An 18309-nucleotide genomic window follows, 5' to 3' on the forward strand; every position below is an offset into this window, starting at 1 on the left:
ATTCATTGCACACTTCTGCTTTTTCTGCATCATTATGAATTTTATTATCTCCACTTAAAAATGGGCCTATACCATTTCTAGGATTTATTTTGTTCCTAATACACTTCAACTCCAGATTGTCCTTAGTCTGGCCAGCCATGGATTTTTCCCCCACGGTCTTTCACTTCTCTTTATTTTCTGCACCTCAGAACTTCTAATTTATATGAACTTCTTCACCCTTTCCCCCCCCAGTCCCACATAGGTATCCATTCTCGACTTGGGTTAGGGCTATGAGAATGAAGAGCCTATTTTTCTGAAGGCCGTCAAAATCTGGTCCTCCAGAGTCCAAAGCCTTGTCATGAGCGATAAAAATATTTTCTACGTGTGGGACAGTGCTCTCAACTGTCAAGATACTAAAATAGCACTAGTTAAAAGTCTAATATGAAGATTTATGTTTTTATTGTAAATATGAATCATTCTCTTTGCAATATTATAAAAACTGCAGCAGAAACCAGTTTCACAAAAGCCTCACTGTCTATTCTTGTATCAATACTGAAAATCACATTATAATTAACTATAACATGAAACTGAGAAAAAGACTTCTAGCTCATCACTGTAGTGGTCCCCCCCTCCAACAAAAGCAGTTATGATTGTGTTGCCTCTACCCCGCTTCCTCCTTCAAAACACCTGCCAAAACAATACAGGCTGAATGTTTTAAACCTTCCTCATAAACCAGTCCTTCCAACCACTTCATTTTTGTTTCTCCTTTTCAGTTGTCTCAAGTCAGTCTCTCTCAGGTGTTCAGGCACCAAGAATCAAAACACAAAGTGCACTCAGCACCAAGTGGGATTAACAAGCCCCAGCCCACTAACCTTTGTGTGTGCTTCTCCAAAACTGTGCTTTTTGCCACAGAAATTTCATGTTTAATTTGCCATCCTCAAGCACCCCAGCTTTTTTTTTTTTTTTGAACACGATTGCTTTCCAAGTCTCTCTCATGGAATAAGTATTTCAATTATTTTTCCTTCTGTTGCCTTAAGCACTACAAGTTTTCCATAATTAATCTCTTATTACGTCTTGCCTTATTCATAAACTCTTTGCCCTCAGAATGTCTGTGAAGGTAATTAGTGTACTGGATTTCTTTCCTCCTTACCGGTCTTTTAGATCCATAAACAAAATGAGTTAAAGGAACACGACTGATTCGAAATCTAGTTAATTTCTAGAGAGGAGTTAAAAAGACGCTTCAGGTCCTATACTAGCCCCGGCCATTTTTCAGATTTTACAGTCATGTTTCCTGTTTAGAAAAAACAAAATCTAATGTCTCTCTCCCCCGGGGACTGTGTGAAAGATCCATACAAACAGGAAACTGACTGTATAGCAACATGGAAATAATTTGGGGTAAAAGCAGATGCCCTATGAGCTCTACAAATACAACAGCATTATGGTGAAGGTATATGCACTGTGTTTCTTCTCTGAATTCTGATGGGATATCATCCTATTTGCTTGAGCATTAAGCTGCCACTAACGGAACAAAAGGATGGAATAAGGACAAAATTCCAAAGTGGCAAGACAGGGGAAGACAACAAATTACTCATTCATTACCTAACAAAAGGTCAAAGTTATATTCCTACAGTGGCTTTTCCTGAAAGTTTATGGAGTTATGAAGGAGCAAAAGTTTTCTAGCTATCAGCACAGTGAATTTGCTGAGCATCCCAGGGGCAGGGATTAATACATAATGAAATCTCACATCTGCAGGCCTTCTGCAGGCTCCAACTTGCTCCCTCTCACTCAGCTGAAGCGTCTTTGTCATTTGTTAAACTGTGCTCATGAACCCTTCATATCTGTTTCTGGTGTTCTTCTCCCTTAAGGGAGAGACTGCTGCTGGAATCAGAAGGGCCAGAGGAAATGCAAGCTTTGTTCTCAAGAGTTCCAGAGAAAAGTTTGTTTCCATGAGTCATGTTGAGGGGGAAGGGCAAATGGGATACAGGCACTAAAAAAATATATCATTAATGAACTTCTTTTTACCCACCTCAATCTTCCACAAAGAAAACAGAGGAGATTTAAAAAAACTGCATGGTTGGGGCTTAAATAGAAGTTATTTTCTATTCTCTGAAAAAAACAAGCTTACAATATGCACACCAAAAATGTAAAAACAGGAATCACTCAACACAGCTGTGTGAGAGGATTGTTAGGAGGAAGGGGGATGGGGCAGGAGAAGGAAACTCGCAATACAAAACTGAAGGAGAGACATGCAGTCGATGCTTGTGACTCGATGCTTGTGACTAGTCTATTCAGCCAGAATGACCAAGATGAGGCACACATGCTCTGCACCCAGACAGCAACTGTCTTCAACTAACTTCTCATTGACTCCTGTATTGTACATTTTTCAATTTCCTCGGCCTTCATCCTGCATTAGGAAGAACAACATCTCCATGAAAGCCAGGTATTTTAAAAATACAGTTTGAACTTCTCTCATCGGGGACCCTCGGGACCTAACTCGTGCCAAATGAGAGAATTTGCCAGAGCATGGGAGGTCAATATTGTCTAGCACATTACCAATACTTCCACAATACTTCCAAAGCTTACTGGGCTCTTGGAAAACATTTAGGGGTAAATCACAGCTAAATAACAGCATAGGACACTGACAGCCAGGACTGGTGGCTGTAAACAAACTTTATGGGACTATGGGAAACCTGGCCATGCCCATGATAAATGGTCATCCAGCCAACTAAAAATCATCCTGGATTACAGATATTGCCAGATTAGTGCTGAATTTAGAGAAGTTCAACCTGTATCTCCTTTCTAATGCCAGTTTCTTATAGGAAGTCAGAATCCTACTTGTAATATCACTACCCTCTGTAGAGCAATTATCCAATGTCACACAGAATGATTATTTCTGTTCTCAAGTAACGAGAAGTAGAATAACTCTTAAATTAGACACCGTTTTCTTATATGTGCTTAGTTTCAGTTCTGAGTGTTTTTCAGAACTAAATTCAGTTAAATTCAGTTTTTCACTGAAAACTCCTTAGATGAAAAGGAGTACCAAGAAAGCTCTATCCAGATCATATCTGCCCAAACGAGGCCAAAACACACAAGACTAGCTGAATCATGTACTGTTTCTCCTCTCCTTCAAGACCTTCCATTGCAGTTCCAAATGCCTGAGTAGGAAGACTAAGCAGGATTCTATTTGGATTTCATCTTCAGTCCTACCGTACTCAGCAAGGTTACAACCAATCTAAGTGTCAAGGAATTTAGTGTCTGACCATGTGGCTTCTACAAAGAACAAGAGACCAATGATAGAGAATTCAAAAGGCTACCAAATGAAGATGGTCCTGACATACATTAGCTAATACATGCCAAGCTTCTAGCATCCTGCATGGACTAGTTCAGAAGCAGTGCTTGTGGCTTAGAATGGATACCCAAGGATCCTGGAAGAGGAGAAAGTCCAGGATACACAACTTAACATAATCAAAACCATCACCAAACAAGGATGCTCCACCAAAGAAATAGATCTTGTTCTGAAAGAGGCTGCCCAAACACCCCACAAGAACCTGCTTTACTATGGACAACAAGCCCCCCCCATTAACTACATACAATGAGTTGTCTCATATAACCCCAAACTAACAACCAAATAGGCTATCATTTAACAGTCATAACCCATACTTGACGGGGACCACAATCTTAAGGAAATATTTCCTGACCCCTTCTTCTGGCCTTCAAAAAATTCCCCAGCCTCTCTGAGATCACTGTTGGAAATGAGATCCACACATGCTAGGACACATCAACTCAATGCAGTACCAGGTACTAAACTTGTGGACATACCTCCACTGCTAATCAACACGCCCTGCAATGCATCTTTCAAGATCCATGGCTCCTACATATGCCTATCACAATATGAGATGTACCTCATCCAGGGCAACAAAAGCCCACAACAATAATTGTGTCAGGAGGCAGGTGGGGGGGTGAGGGAAGACAACTGTTATGCTCTCAAACAAATGCACACAGAAAAACTATTTTTCAAAAAAGCTAAAAACCGTATCACCCGCAGATGAAAACATTTCACAAAATGATCACTCTAGCTCTGATCTCTCAGCCCACTTTCTTAAAGGAAACCTACACAACAACATTTTCAAAAATTGAGCCTAGGAGCACAAATGTATGACTTCACAGACACTAGAAACCATGGTCTAAAGAGAGACACTGGATTTATGGCATATCACAATAATCTATAACTAACCAATAACCTCCCCTCCCAGGTTATTTTGCCACTATGATTAGATTGGTGTTACTGGGCCACTTCTCCTTAAATGGTCCCTTTAAATGTTTTCTACCTTGTGTATAGCTTTGAGACTGAGGTATATCTACACTACACAAGTAAGTCAACAAACTATACCAACATACAGCTCCTGCAGTAATATAAATCATTTTTGTATGCTCATACCACTTCCTTCTGTTGGTGGTGTGCTTTCTCACAAGGAGGGCTAGCACCAGCTGCCCAGGACAGTGGGGCTCCAGCTCTCAGCCACCTGGGGCTGACAGCTAGAACACTGAATGCAGCATTTACAATGATGCTACATCGACCATCACCTAACTACACCAACCTAAGTGCAATGCTTCTTGCCAAGGTGGCATTGTTAAGACATCCGAATGTTTCCCAGAGCTGAAGACAAGCTTTGTGTAAGCTTGTCTATCTGCACCACAGAAGTCTGTTGAGGGTGTGAAGCCCCAACAACTATGCTTTGCAATTTGACCTCACCCACCTTGTCTCTAAATACTTTCTCAGCCATGCCTCTCACACCCTTCGCTGCTGCAACCAACAAGGACACTTTTATTGTTTTGCCAATTTCCAAAGCATCTCACAACATCATCAGCTAAATGTTTTAAGCATCTTGTGAAGGCCCCACTTCTGCTCTCACTAAGTCTGTACCAGTATTTGCACCACCTTTGATGCAAGAGAAAGAGCTGGGTCCTTCCATCTGTAATGGGCACTTTGCCATCTGAGGTAACGTGTGCGGATACTTTACCAGAGAATGCCAATGTCGTAAGAGTGAAGTATTTCTAGGGTATTGCAAAGCAGATATGAGTCAAGCTGGCAAAGCTTGGGGACAACAGCAGCCCCAAGCCACGCAAGACAAACACATGTTGGTACACTTCTCTTTATCTCATTTCATGGAGAGGAAGAGATCTCACTAGCACAGACGGGCTTCATCTCTCTGATTTGGGAAAACCTAGCACAGCAAATAAAAGGCACTAGCCTAATGGTTTGCTGCCATGGACAGCGTGAATTCAGAGAACGGATCATCAAAGAAACAAAAAACAAACAAAACAAAAAAACCCACACATTTGGACTCCATTTTCTTACCACAGAATTCCAGCAGTTTGAGCAAAATGACGAAGCATGTCCTGGCACAACTGCATGGAAACAGCCTTTCTTGGCAGACACAGAAGGGGAGAAGTGGCACATTTCTCTGCTTTGCACCAGTACAACAATGGAATAGTAGGATCACATGCAGAAAATTTCAAACTAGCAGATGCGAAACAAGTTACTGACGTCAGAGATGCAGGATGGGCATTAAAGAGTCATCGGCATCCTCACAGTAACTCACTTGGACCAAAGGCAACTGCAAACCCATCCTAGCATAACTAGAATTGATGTAGCTGCACTCCACATAACTGGCCATCCTTACTGAAGGACATCGACAGGAGGATTTTTCCCACTGACCTCCCTTACTCCTCACGAGACGAAGTAGTACAGGGGTCGACTGCAACCCCTGAGAGGTCGATTTCACACATCTCTACCAGACTCACAAAATTTCACCATGGTAGATTGACCCTGAGCAGGTCAATCTTCTGGGTTAGTGTTAACATAGCCTAACTAGTAACCCATCCTTTACTGATGCTGTTTCTTTCCTCTCAATGCCTTTCCAACCCCCTAACTTGCCCCCTTATTTTAGGGGAATTTTAACCTCCATTCCCCTGACATTTAATATAGCCCAGAGGCTCCTGTTTGAATCAGGGCTTCCAGCTGTTAGTCACTGTACAGAGACAAATGAAATACTATCTCTAGCCTACAAGATGTAGGATGTAAGAAGATACAAAAGGTGGGGAGAAGAGAGCAAAAATACATTTTACATTAATTTCTTATATTTTTTGTATTTACAATCTGTATTGTTTCTCCAGCCTGTCACTGTATGTTACTTGGGTCACAAATGCTGAATCAACTGAAAAAGATGTCTTGCTGCCAAAAATAGTTTCAAAAGGCCAAAACTATCATTATTATACATCCCTTGTATTTGCCTCAATCTCTCATTTAAAGCTTAAACAGAAGATGCCTCACCCCAAGAGTGTTTGATAATTTGATCCCAACCAACAGAATTTTTCCCACTAGTTATTCCACGTGCCCAAAGAGAAATGTTGTTTTTACTCTTCCACTTTATTTTCTCACTCCTGACTTGCAACTTCCATGCAGTAGCATTTACTTTAGAGAAGTTGCAAAGGACAACAATTTGGTTACTCAGTCTCTTAACTGCATGCAACCCTGCCTCCCACGAAGTAGTGAGGTGCTATAAAGGAAGCCTTCTCCAACTGAGTATCACAGCCAGAGTACAGGACCTAAATTCAAATATATTAAAAATTGGAAGGCTAAGCCAGCTTATGAGATGAGCTTATGAAGGCTAAATGAGATCAAAAGAGTCAAAAACCCCCATCACTGAATGTCTTAAGGCTAATTTTCTCAGTTCCTGCTACTCAGTGTCATGGTTACCTCTGTCTAGACCAGGGGTCAGCAACCCTATCGCGAGTGCCAAGAGTGGCATGCGAGCTGATTTTCATCGGCATGCGAGGTGGGAACTAAGACCCACCCCTCCTCCCGCATGCAGCCAGGAGCTTGCTCAAAGCCATGCCAACTGTGGATTAACAAAAGACCAGCGAATGCTGCCAACCACCACCTAAACAGTAAACCTCTGCATCTTCATTTATTTATTAACGAAGCTGTTGTGAGTAGGACTATTAGTGACTTTAAAACGTATCACCCACACTCAGACCATACATAGAGGTCAAAAGGCCAAATTTCAGCAATCCCCCTTGGAAAGGTTGAGCAAGCTCCCAGCTGCATGGGGGAGGAGGGGCAGGGCTGAGCTCCTGCTTCACATGCCAATGAAAATGGGCTCATGTTCCATTCTTGACCCCCATGCCAGGAGCTGCTGACCCCTTCCTTTGTGTGTTTAGGTAATAGAAGTCCCATTTGAAAAGCAGAGGTTGTGGCCCTGGATTTGGGAGAGGTGGCACACCTTAAAAAGAGATCTCTGGGAAGCAGCAATGGGAGTTGGTATCTATCATATGTTTGACGCTAACAGACTGCTAGTCAAAGAGGAGGACTGCTTTCATGTAACGCAAGCACTTCACTTTTCTTTCTCTTGCTGTAATTAAACTGAGATTGCCTCATCTAGGGTAGCTGATGGGTAGTGTAAGCACTTACTGACACATGGAAATTTCTTAGTACAGCTGTAGCCAAATATTCTATTAGCTATGCTGGTTCAGCACTGTTTTGATACACGATTCTGGAATAAAAATTAATCTATTCCAAAATTAGTTACTCCGCTTTCAAGTCTTGATCAATGGGCTTGAACACAAGAGTCCTCACCCAGTGAGCTATGCTGCCCTCAGGCTGTAGCAGCCAAACAAGAGACACTAAAAGACAAGGGGTGGCAAGAGCGTGAGGATGGGTGACGTTTGGCCACGTACCTTATTTTAATATCTTGAGAACAACAACGTGTGGGGATAAGGTGTGTTTTTTGCACTCGTCTGGAGGCAAAGAAATCTTAGACTAGGTAATCGAGAGCTTGGAGACTGCGTTTGGAGAGGAAGATGGGAAAGACATAAAATAACTGCTGCCAGAGCATCATATCTGTGAGGAAGAAGTAGCCGGAAAACACCTAAACAAAGTTAAACTATCCCAAATGTGGGTTGGGGCTGTAATCATCCTGCTAATATTTTATTACTGCTATGGAAGATTGAAAACTTTTATTCCAAATGTATTTGAAAGAATAGTAGAAGGCTGGCAGAGTTGCCACCTTTCCTAGGGTAGGACTGAAAAGGTCTATTTAAAAGTGTAGAGCAGATAGTTGTGAGGAACTCTAAGGCTGTACCATCTTCCCATAGTTTAGCCAAATGAAAAGCTCTCTGTTCCCAGCTATCAGACAACCCACTTTAGTAGCAATACAAATGATACATTCATTTGTCCAGACCATCTATCACACTCTACACACTTCCAGATCTAAAGAATTGGGTTTGCCCCATGAAAGCTCATCACCTAACAATTTATTTTGTTAGTCTTTAACGTGCTACAGGACTGCTTTTTTGTTTTGTGAAGATACAGACTAACACAGCTATCTCTCTGTAACTACTGATTAGCAATAGACCTTCACATATGATCAACAGGATCCTTCTAATTTTGAGAAACATTTAGCTGGGATATTGCAAACTAAAAGCTTCCATAACATACAAACATAGTGTTTTCTCTGTTGCATGTGCCCACTTGCTATCAACTACCATGCTCCAATGTCATTCCCAAAACAGATTTCTCCTCTTCTCTACTTCAACCATCATCACAGATTTAAATGTATAGTCACACGTCAGTCCAAAAGAAGCCTAGCTGCAGCAAATCCACCACGCTTATTTTTCTCAAGTGGCAGGAAATACAATGGTTCGGGTAAAGTTTCAAATCACCATGTGCTTTTCTCAGTCAGCTTTTGGATTAGAGATTAGCTCAATTATTTAGCAAATCACTTGTAAACAAGTATTCCTCTTTTTATTTTATTTTATTGTTTAATGGCTTTAGATAGGAAGTATAGAGCGTAAATAGTTTTGTGGGATTTTTTTTTTGTTTCAGAGTTATTCAGCATCATAATTTATGCAGACTGTCTCCAAACTGTTTATTTAACTTATCCGCCCTTTAAATATACGTATATCTTCCCTTCTCTTTCTTGGCCCATTCTTTAGAAGATCTGAGTAGCAATGTCACATTAGCCTGTAAGTCAAGCTGCAGAATTACCTTCCAAACCCAGAGAGGTAGCCATGTTAGTCAATATCTTCGCAAAACAAAGCAAGCAGTCCTATAGCACCTTAAAGGCTAACAATTTTATTCATTATGTAATGATCTTTCATGGGAAAGACTCACTTCTTCAGATTCTGGAGCAGAACTGGGTAATAGAATTGTTAGTTTTTAAGGTGCTACAGGACTGCTTCCTTTGTCTTCCAAACCCAGTGACAGATGAGAACTTCTTAAGCAGGCAGAGTTAAAACCAAATGTACCTGTGTTCTTAACAAAACAAACAGGAAATTAATTAGTTCAAGATTCCACAGGCATTTAAGACAAGCAAATGTGGAAACATTGAATTTTGCAGTGCGTTTGTAAAATTAAGCATGTCAGATATAATTAACAAATGGTCACATAGCCCCCAAGTGCCACAAGTTGAAAAACAAAGGGCAATCCAAGAAAGTCCATTCACATGTGTTCTTTCTGCAGAAGTCAACCAACCAGATGACAACAACCAAAGCATGTGAGAGATGGAGAAAATGAGTCACTGAAAAGTCTTGATGAGAATCTTTACGGACAATTTATCTTAAGTGATAAGAACAGCTCAAAGTTTTCCCAACTCTTCTGAAAGGGCAGTCATAATTCTGAACTCTGACATAATTGAACTTTAGTTCAATGGCTTTGGTTTTCTTGGTGCAACAAACAAAAGACAATCGACCTACTATGACTCAGACTGGCCAATACACTCCTTTGCACAAGCAAACTGACTGCATATATTCCACAGGCCCACACTACAGATGTTTGGAAAGTTAAAGCATCTCTGGCATCAACTGTGGTGCCCTCCTGGATTTACACAGCTCGTGCAAATGCCATACGGATGCCTACATCATCAGAAATGGCTAGATACATGGAGCATTTAAATTTTTGGATATCCAACTTGCAGGATTTTAAAAAAACTCCATTTTCTGAGGGCAAATATTTGGCACTTTGAGACCTCAGGCCCCTTTAAAGTGTCTCAACTTAATTACTCAAGAATTCAAATACTCAAATTCTCTGGTCAGTTCTGAAAATGCATGCCTAAAATATTCAAGTCAACTGTTTCAGTGTTGTTCAACATACCTGCTTCCTATGGAGAAACACACCTCCACTTGTGCTCCCCAGGCATCACCTCTAAAACTCTGATGTTCTACTTGAGTGTTGATATTAAATCCAGATTCTGTACAACAGCAGAATCGAATGACAAATGGATTAAATACAACGAAACGTGACCAGGCTTGCCTCATCAGAACCAGATAAGCCTTTGGCATTTGAAAGTTCTTTGTAAGAACCATTTGCCTTTTGAATGTCTCAGAGAAATGGCAGCTGGCATTTCACAGAACGTTGTGTCAACAGATTTATCCATTCATACCTGGTCCATGCATTGTCAGTGAGGCACGTCACCATGTGGGGCTGGCATCAGCTGCAGGTCAGCTCATTCAGATTTGAGTTCCAATGTGTTACTGCATTCTTTGGAACAGTCACCTAAAAGGCCTGCTGCATGTAGTGAATGTTTCAGAGAATGTCACCACCCCCAATAGTGGAACAGAGAGCAGCATTTCTTACCATGCTTTAGGCACTGCTGAGATTATCAGCTGTGGTAAGAAAAAACACAGGCAGGCACTGACAATTTAACTACTGTGAAACCACCCTTTAAAACAGTTACCTGTTTAACTGTATTTTGCTATTACACAATGTCTACACAGGTCCAGATCTGATTAATAATTTGAACCTTGGATTACTGCTGGGCGGGGGGGTCGTGGGAGGGGAGAGGCTAAGCCATTTTTGAATATATAAAGACAGCTGTCTGTCAGGCAGTGTTTCAGAGAGAATTTTCATCCTTTTTATATATTAGACATGCACACACTAGGTGTTTGACTTCAGAAGGAAAGTAGACCCTATTCCCTGCCCATAAATATATCTATCACACTTCTTTTTCCACTTTTGTTTATCTCACATGAACAGAAGATTATGCCTATTCAAGAGCTGTCTCAAAACCTGTTCACATCATTCCTAACTGCATGCACAAATGCACATCTCAGAGGACAGGATGCCTAGTCACAAGGTGGGACGCCAGTTGCACTAGCACAGAGGTGTCTGCTGAAGATTGGATGCATAAGCAGCCTTTATAACGGTGCATGTCCATTTTCTGAGATGGCACCAATGGGATTGTACAACCAGCTTTTTCTTATATAAGTCACAGCTATGTGCTCAGACAAGAATAAGCAAAGACCAGAGGAAGATTCAATGTACATGCCACTGGCTGCCAATAAGACTGGAACACGGTACTGTACTGGCCACTCACTAGGGAACATGAGAGTCAGCAAATTATTTGCGAGAGAAATGATCAACTAAATACAATTCTATGGAGTTCTTTTCCCTAAGCAGGCAAACAGCTGAAGGCCCATATACTTAGCAGCAGCAGGTCTACAGAGGTACTACAGACTCCTCACTATGCACTGTTGCTATTTGCAGACGCACCAACCAAGAAAATTTGTGTATGCAGCAGAAGCAGCTTTACCAGTGAATGATACAGGGTCTTAAGACTGAAACAGGCAAAAGCTACATTTTTATTCAGTTGAGAACCTCCGTGAAAGGTGGTTGTGGAGTTTGTATTTCATTACAGCAGGCACAACATATTCCCCGTCAGAAATACATATGCAAATAATAGTGCAGGTGGGGGTCAAAATAGTTGTTTTTCTTTCCCCAATGAAAAACAAGTGCCAGTAATCAAAATAATCATATCATCCTCTCTTCTTGAAAAACACCCCCTTCCTCATGCATAGTGTTGGTTGCTTTTACTTCTCCTTCTACTGGTGACTTCTCTCAAAATTCTTCCCAAAACAGAAACATACCATTTCACACCTCCGTCTGGGTCCCTTCAAAGGCCTCTTCCAGCGTCAATGCCTACATAGGATTAGTTGCTATACAACAAGCAAAAGCACCCTCTGGTTATACACCGCCCCTCTGCTCTTCTGATTTGTTATCAAGGTTGGCAATTTTTCTGATTTGGTCTTTGCCCACGAAAGCTTATGCTCCAAAATATCTGTTAGTCTATAAGGTGCCACAAGACTTATAATTTTTCTGATTTGTCAGCCTTGATAACAATTTTTGGACCTCTGTGCTTTATATATTGAGTCTGTTCTGGTAAAGCTATGATCTGAAGAAGTGGGTCTGTCCCACAAAAGCTCCTCACCTAATAAATTATTTTGTTAGTCTTTAAAGTGCTACATGACTGCTTGTTTGTTTTGACAGAACACAGACTAACATGGCTATCTCTCTGTCACTATTCAGCAGAGGCAGAAAACACTGTTTCTGCTAATGAGCAGCCAGAATTTCATTTATTTCTGACCTTTCAAGTAGCCAGTAGCTGAATTTTTGCAAGAAGTGTATATTGAGTGGTCACACTTTCCGACCCAACCTCTGGATTTTAATTAGGGGAATACTTCTGGCTGACTATATTAATTAGAATGGCACTGAAGATCCAAACAGTAGCTGGAAGGAAGAATCCCAAACGGAGCTACAAAACAGTCTCTGAGGAGTCCTCATTTCACTCAAAATATTCCTTTTAATTTTGTTTTATTTTTAAAGAGCCCTTCAACAGAACAGTGCATAACCCCCCATAGCTAAAGCTCCTGCTAGGTGATTAAAGAAGCGTAACAGAAGACTGCTCCCCTGCTGAAACTTTCTGACAATATAAATTATGCAAGGCGTAAGACATTTCAGTGACAAAGCAATTAACCAGGATAGTTAAAGAAACACAGTTACAGGGTGTAATAGACACACTACCTTCTAGTTGCATTAAGTGTTGAAAAGTGCCATAGGCATGCCTCCTAGGACCCTAAGGCCATCCTGCCCAGCACACAAGAAGTTAGGCCTTTTACAGTTATTCATGTTTCTGCACATAAAACACCACAACATCTTTGCTGCGATGCAGAAGTACGATGGTTCACAAGTGGTGCTACAATATGTCACGGGTCACAGATGAAAACCTTTTACAGGTTGAACCTCTCTAATCCAGCACCCTCGAGACCTGACTGTTCCTGGATGAGAGAATTTGCCAGACCACAGGAGGTCAATGCCAGCTAGCAGTATTATCAACACATTCACGGCTTACTGGGCTCTTGGAAGGCATTTAGGGGTAAATTACAGCTAAATAGCACAGAACACTGACAGCCAGGACTGGTGGCTGGAAACAAACTTTATGGGACCATGGAAAACTTAGCTGGATGACCACTTATCGTGGGTGTGGCCAACCAAAATCATGCCGAATTACGGATGTTGTATTATAGAGGTTCAAGACGTTCTCCCTTTATTTACCAGGGTATACCTAGCGCTCACGAAAGTGAGGCACCGATATGTCTCAGAGGTGCTAAAATGGTTAATCAGTGAAACGATAGCACTTAATTGGTTAACGGTTTTAACCTAGGTCCCACTGCCTGCCCTGCGGCTGGTCCCTGCCCCCACTCAGTCATCAGGGATCCCACTATGGTTACCAACCCAGAGTTAACTGGCAAGGGCCAGGTAAAAGGTAAGCATATCAGCAAGCCTCGTACTCACCAGTATGCTTAGTGGCACCACTAACACGTTTGACACCACTAACATGCTTGGCTTAGTCTTGGCTGGACTAGTGTGGGTAAATGCTGAATGAGCTTCCTCATAGAGCTCTGCCAGCACACCTCAGCCCAGGGGTCCAGGCATCCTGTATTCCCTGAATACGTGAACACCTGGTCGAAAAGGCACCCCAGCACCTCTGGTCAGCAGTGCCAACTAGGCTAATAAACATCCGGTTGGGGGCACGGTGCAGACCCAGGGCTAAGGCAGGCTTCTTTCCTGCTTGGCTCTGTGTTGCTCCCGAAAGCAGACGCCAGGTCCTTGAGGCCTCTAGGCTGTCTGGTGGCCAGAGACTGGGAGGCTCCATGTGCTGCCCCCCTTCCTACCAGCCCTGAATGCCAGCTCCGTAGGTCTCATTGGCTGGGAATGGAATCCAATGGGAACTGCAGTGGGTGTTGCCTGCAAATATGCGCACAGCTTCCTGGGCTGCCCATGCATCAAGTAGACCTGGCGGCTACTTCATCAGAGCTGCAGTAAGCACCACCCAGAACCCATACCAGCACCTGCCCCAGCCTGGAACCCGCTCCTGCACCCCTCATGCCCTCCTGCCCAGCCCCACAGCCAAAGCTGGCACTCCAAGCCCCTGCCAGAGCCTGGACCCCTTTCATCTACTCTAAACCCCTCATTTTTGGCCCCACCTAGAGAGCATCCCCCTCTCACACCCTAACCCTTTGCCCCAGCCTAGTAAACGTGAGTGAGGATGGGGAAGAGCAAGCGATGGAGGGAGGGAGGATGGAGGAAGTGGGGGCAAGGCTTGGGGTGAGAGAGAAGTTGGGAAATATTTCAGAGTTTTGTTTGCCATTCATAGCCACTCCCTCAAGCATTTAGCAGCTTTGTTTAAAGGTATTTGTGCTGTACCAGTGAGTTCCAGCCTAAAAAGGTGATTAATATGGTAACCAAATGATAGGGCTTTGCATTTCTATGGAATAGGAAAAAAAGTTCCTATAATTATCTTTATTTCTCTTTGTCAGGACTGATGGACTCTCTCATTCTGCCTTTGCAGGACATCAGAGCTGGAATGAGAAAGACAAGAGATCCTTATGATACATCCACTTTCGCAAGTTAAGCTGCGTTGACCGCCTCCAAAGCCCAAGCCAAAAGACAAGTTGCAATAATGGGGATGTTATGGTAGGCAATGGCGAAGAGTGGGACTCAGTAGTCCAGTCCAGAGATGATACAATATAACTCATGCCCATAGCTTCACCAACAGCTGCTACCAGAAGCAAGTAAGCTGAAATTTGAGTAATTTTAAACTAACCAAATGGCACGTCCACAGTAGGAAAAAAAGGTGAGTTAACTAGCACATTCATGCCACCACTATCTTTGTCTACGTAATTACATAGATAGTTTAGTATATTAAAATCCAAAAGAAGATATTTATGGTTTTAACAGAACATAACATAAGAACATAAGAATGGCCATACTGGGTCAGACCAAAGGTCCATCCAGCCCAGTATCCCGTCTGCCGACAGTGGCCAATGCCAGGTGCCCCAGAGAAGGAGAACAGAAGACAATGATCAAGTGATTTATCTCCTGCCATCCATCTCCTGCCCCTGTACTGAAGGCTAGGGCACCATACTTTACCCCTGGCTAATAGCCATTTATGGACCTAACCTGCAAAAATTTATCGAGCTCTTTTTTAAACCCTAATAGAGTCCTGGCCTTCACAGACTCCTCGGGCAAGGAGTTCCACAGGTTGACTGTGCGCTGTGTGAAGAAAAATTTCCTTTTATTAGTTTTGAACCTACTACCCATCAATTTCATTTGGTGTCCCCTAGTTCTTGTATTATGGGAAAAGGTAAATAATTTTTCTATATTCACTTTCTCCACACCATTCATGATTTTATATACCTCTATCATATCGCCCCTCAATCACCTCTTTTCCAGACTGAAAAAGCAAATTGACACATCATTTTCCCACCTAAGGAAGCCAACCAGGAAGAATTTACTAGAGGGCTTGCTTAGCCTTAACATAGGAATGTCAAAACAAAAAAGCAATCAAGTAGTACTGTAAAGACTAACAAAATAATTTATTAGGTGAGCTTTCGTGGGACAGAACCACTTCTTCAGACTATAGCCATACCAGAACAGACTCAATATTTAAGGTATAGAGAACCAAAACAGTAATCAAAGTTGACAAATCAGAAAAAAAATTTCAAGGTGAGCAAATCAGAGAGCAGAGGGGTGGGGGGGGAGTCAAGAATTAGATTAAGCCAAGTATTAAGCCAAGCCGATTCTTGACTTCCCCCCACCTCCGCTCTCTGATTTGCTCACCTTGATCCTTTTTTTCTAATTTGTCAACTTTGATTACTGTTTTGGTTCTCTGTGCCTTAAATATTGAGTCTGTTCTGGTCTGGCTATGGTCTGAAGAAGTGGGTCTGTCCCACGAAAGCTCACCTAATAAACTATTTTGTTAGTCTTTAAAGTGCTACTTGACTGCTTTTTTGTTTTGATAGTATATAGACTAACACGGCTCCTTCTCTGTTACTATAGGAATGTCAGGAAAGCATTTCACATGCCATGTTTACAGTGAGGATTTCTGTAGCCAGAGGCTATGAACTGCTGTATACAGAACATGCCTCCCCAACCTGGTATCCAAATGAAGTTCTGAGACCGAAAGCCTTAACTGCATCTCAATCATCTAAAAGTCAGCTAAAGAGCTGACGAATTCCAAGTTCTCCACTTCACAGCAACTAGATAAAGTAATGTGGACCATGGCAGAATCCGATCACTTGAATACACTGAACACACAAACCTATTTTTCTTCAATATTTTGTAGAAGTTAGTCTAGGTCTGCACCACTTCCCCCAACAAAAGTTTGTCATACACTATAAAAAATAAAATCAGATCTTCACTAGAAAATAGTTGTCTCTGTGACTGCAAGACTCTTAGCAATTCTGCATTATTTGACTGGAGGAACATCTCCCACCCCTTCCCATGATGCCCTGGAAAAACCACTCCGCCTTATTTTGAGGGTGAAGTGACTTTTCTCATATTGTAGCGAAGTAAATCACACATCTGACGGCAGCTGTGCCTTTAATAACAACTAACAGTGCATTTTTTCAGATGATGACAAAGGCTTCTTTCTCTCCCTATAGTCCCAATCCATCAAAAATCTTTCAGGAGGTAGGGCTCCAACTCCTTTTCACGCATAACTTCTAACGATGGAGGTGGGCTGCAAAAATGCAGGAACCATTTCCTCAGGATTTCAAAGTCTTGGATTTCATCCAATTGAAGAACAAGCCTATTATGGTAAAGTCTTGAAGTCTGTTATTTTCTTACTGGTGCCTGAAGATAAATCTTTACAAACCTCTTCACTTGTGTAAAGCGTGTAGAGGAAATCCAGACCACAACGTTAAACACCCACGTCTGCCTCCGCAGTTTAAATTAAATATGAAATGTAAGTCGTATTTTTAAAATAGCTTAGGATCCAACAGCACCTTAATGCATTGTAAGGATTCTCCCTGTAAGCTCACAATCATTCTGATTTGCAAAGGTATGAAAAAATGAAAATGCATTTTTCTAGTTACCACCCCGATTAAAATTCCAAATTCTAGACTTCCCCCTCCCACTCCCTGTCATTAAACAGTTTTAGGGTTTCCCCCAAATCCGTAAGTCAAATGGGGCCCAGCTCTACCCTGGGTTTCTTCAGCCACACAGCTGGAATGACAAAGAAAAGCTAGCCTGACAGGGAACTAAAATGGTATTACTCATACTTTTCATGCACGCTCATAATTTCACAAGGAAGAGTTCTGAACACCTCCTACACAGAGTAGTCACAAGAACTCCTGATAACAGACCAGCCTAACTTTTCCAGGAGGATGTATACTAGCCCAATTTCTGCTTCTCCACCCCCAAAGACAGGGGCTGCCCCCACATTAGAATTATTGCATACTCTCCCATTTTTTGACATTTCTGACAAAACAAACGTTAGCGTCCCTACAGAAGACAGACAAAGAACCCAGCGCTGCTGTTCCTCACCGTGTTGTTCAGCAGGGAATCGGAGTCCACCAGTTCTGACAGCTCACTCAGCTTTCGATCCCAGTGCAACAGGTTCTGCTCCCCATTTTCCAACACCTCCATGATCAGTTAGAACCACAATACAGGCAAGGGAGATAGGGTTCGTGTATTTGGGCACAATTCGCTATGGGAACTCTGCTCACACAATGCAACCTTATTCCATAGGACCCAAACTCTCCTTCTGTTCACTCGCTTTGTACTGAATATTCCCTCGAACCCTAGGCATGTGATTTTAACTTCAGACAAATTTCCAGACCAAGCCCTTCCTCTCCTCTCCTCTCCTCTCCCCAGCGCTCAGGGCTGCAGGATCCGCAGCATTTGCACACCGCTGATCTGCATGAGACTGGTGGGTGTATGTTTGGGTTTAATAGATCGTGAGTTGTCTCTACCACCTAGAGACCCTCCCCACAGCTGCTGCTCCAGACTCAGACTGACACCACTGGGGCCTTCCCTCCCCACCCCCTTCGGAAGCTACCTCCCCCTCCATGCAAGCTGCCAATCACTGAGGGGAAAGGGGCTGCTCTCAAAGCCTCTGCCCAATCAGCACTAAGGAACCTGACTCCGGACGGCCCTGTTTCCCACACCTCTCCAGCTGTGGAATGTGGGCGGGGGTTCCCAGTCCTGCT

The 18309-nt window shown here is 42.5% G+C and overlaps 1 protein-coding gene across 1 annotated transcript in view; it reads right to left on the minus strand.

Annotated features, from left to right (window-relative positions):
• Positions 1–18089, minus strand: part of CREB3L2 (cAMP responsive element binding protein 3 like 2) — a 119137-nt gene extending 101048 nt beyond the window's left edge. The window contains exon 1 of the mRNA XM_075006924.1: positions 17645–18089. Coding sequence (XP_074863025.1) covers positions 17645–17746 — 102 coding nt within the window. The 5' untranslated portion in view covers positions 17747–18089. The remainder of the gene's footprint in view (positions 1–17644) is intronic.
• Positions 18090–18309: the final 220 nt, after the last annotated feature.

Source organism: Carettochelys insculpta, chromosome 1 (genome assembly GCF_033958435.1).
Source record: "Carettochelys insculpta isolate YL-2023 chromosome 1, ASM3395843v1, whole genome shotgun sequence".
In the NCBI taxonomy this organism is placed as follows: Eukaryota; Metazoa; Chordata; order Testudines; family Carettochelyidae; genus Carettochelys; species Carettochelys insculpta.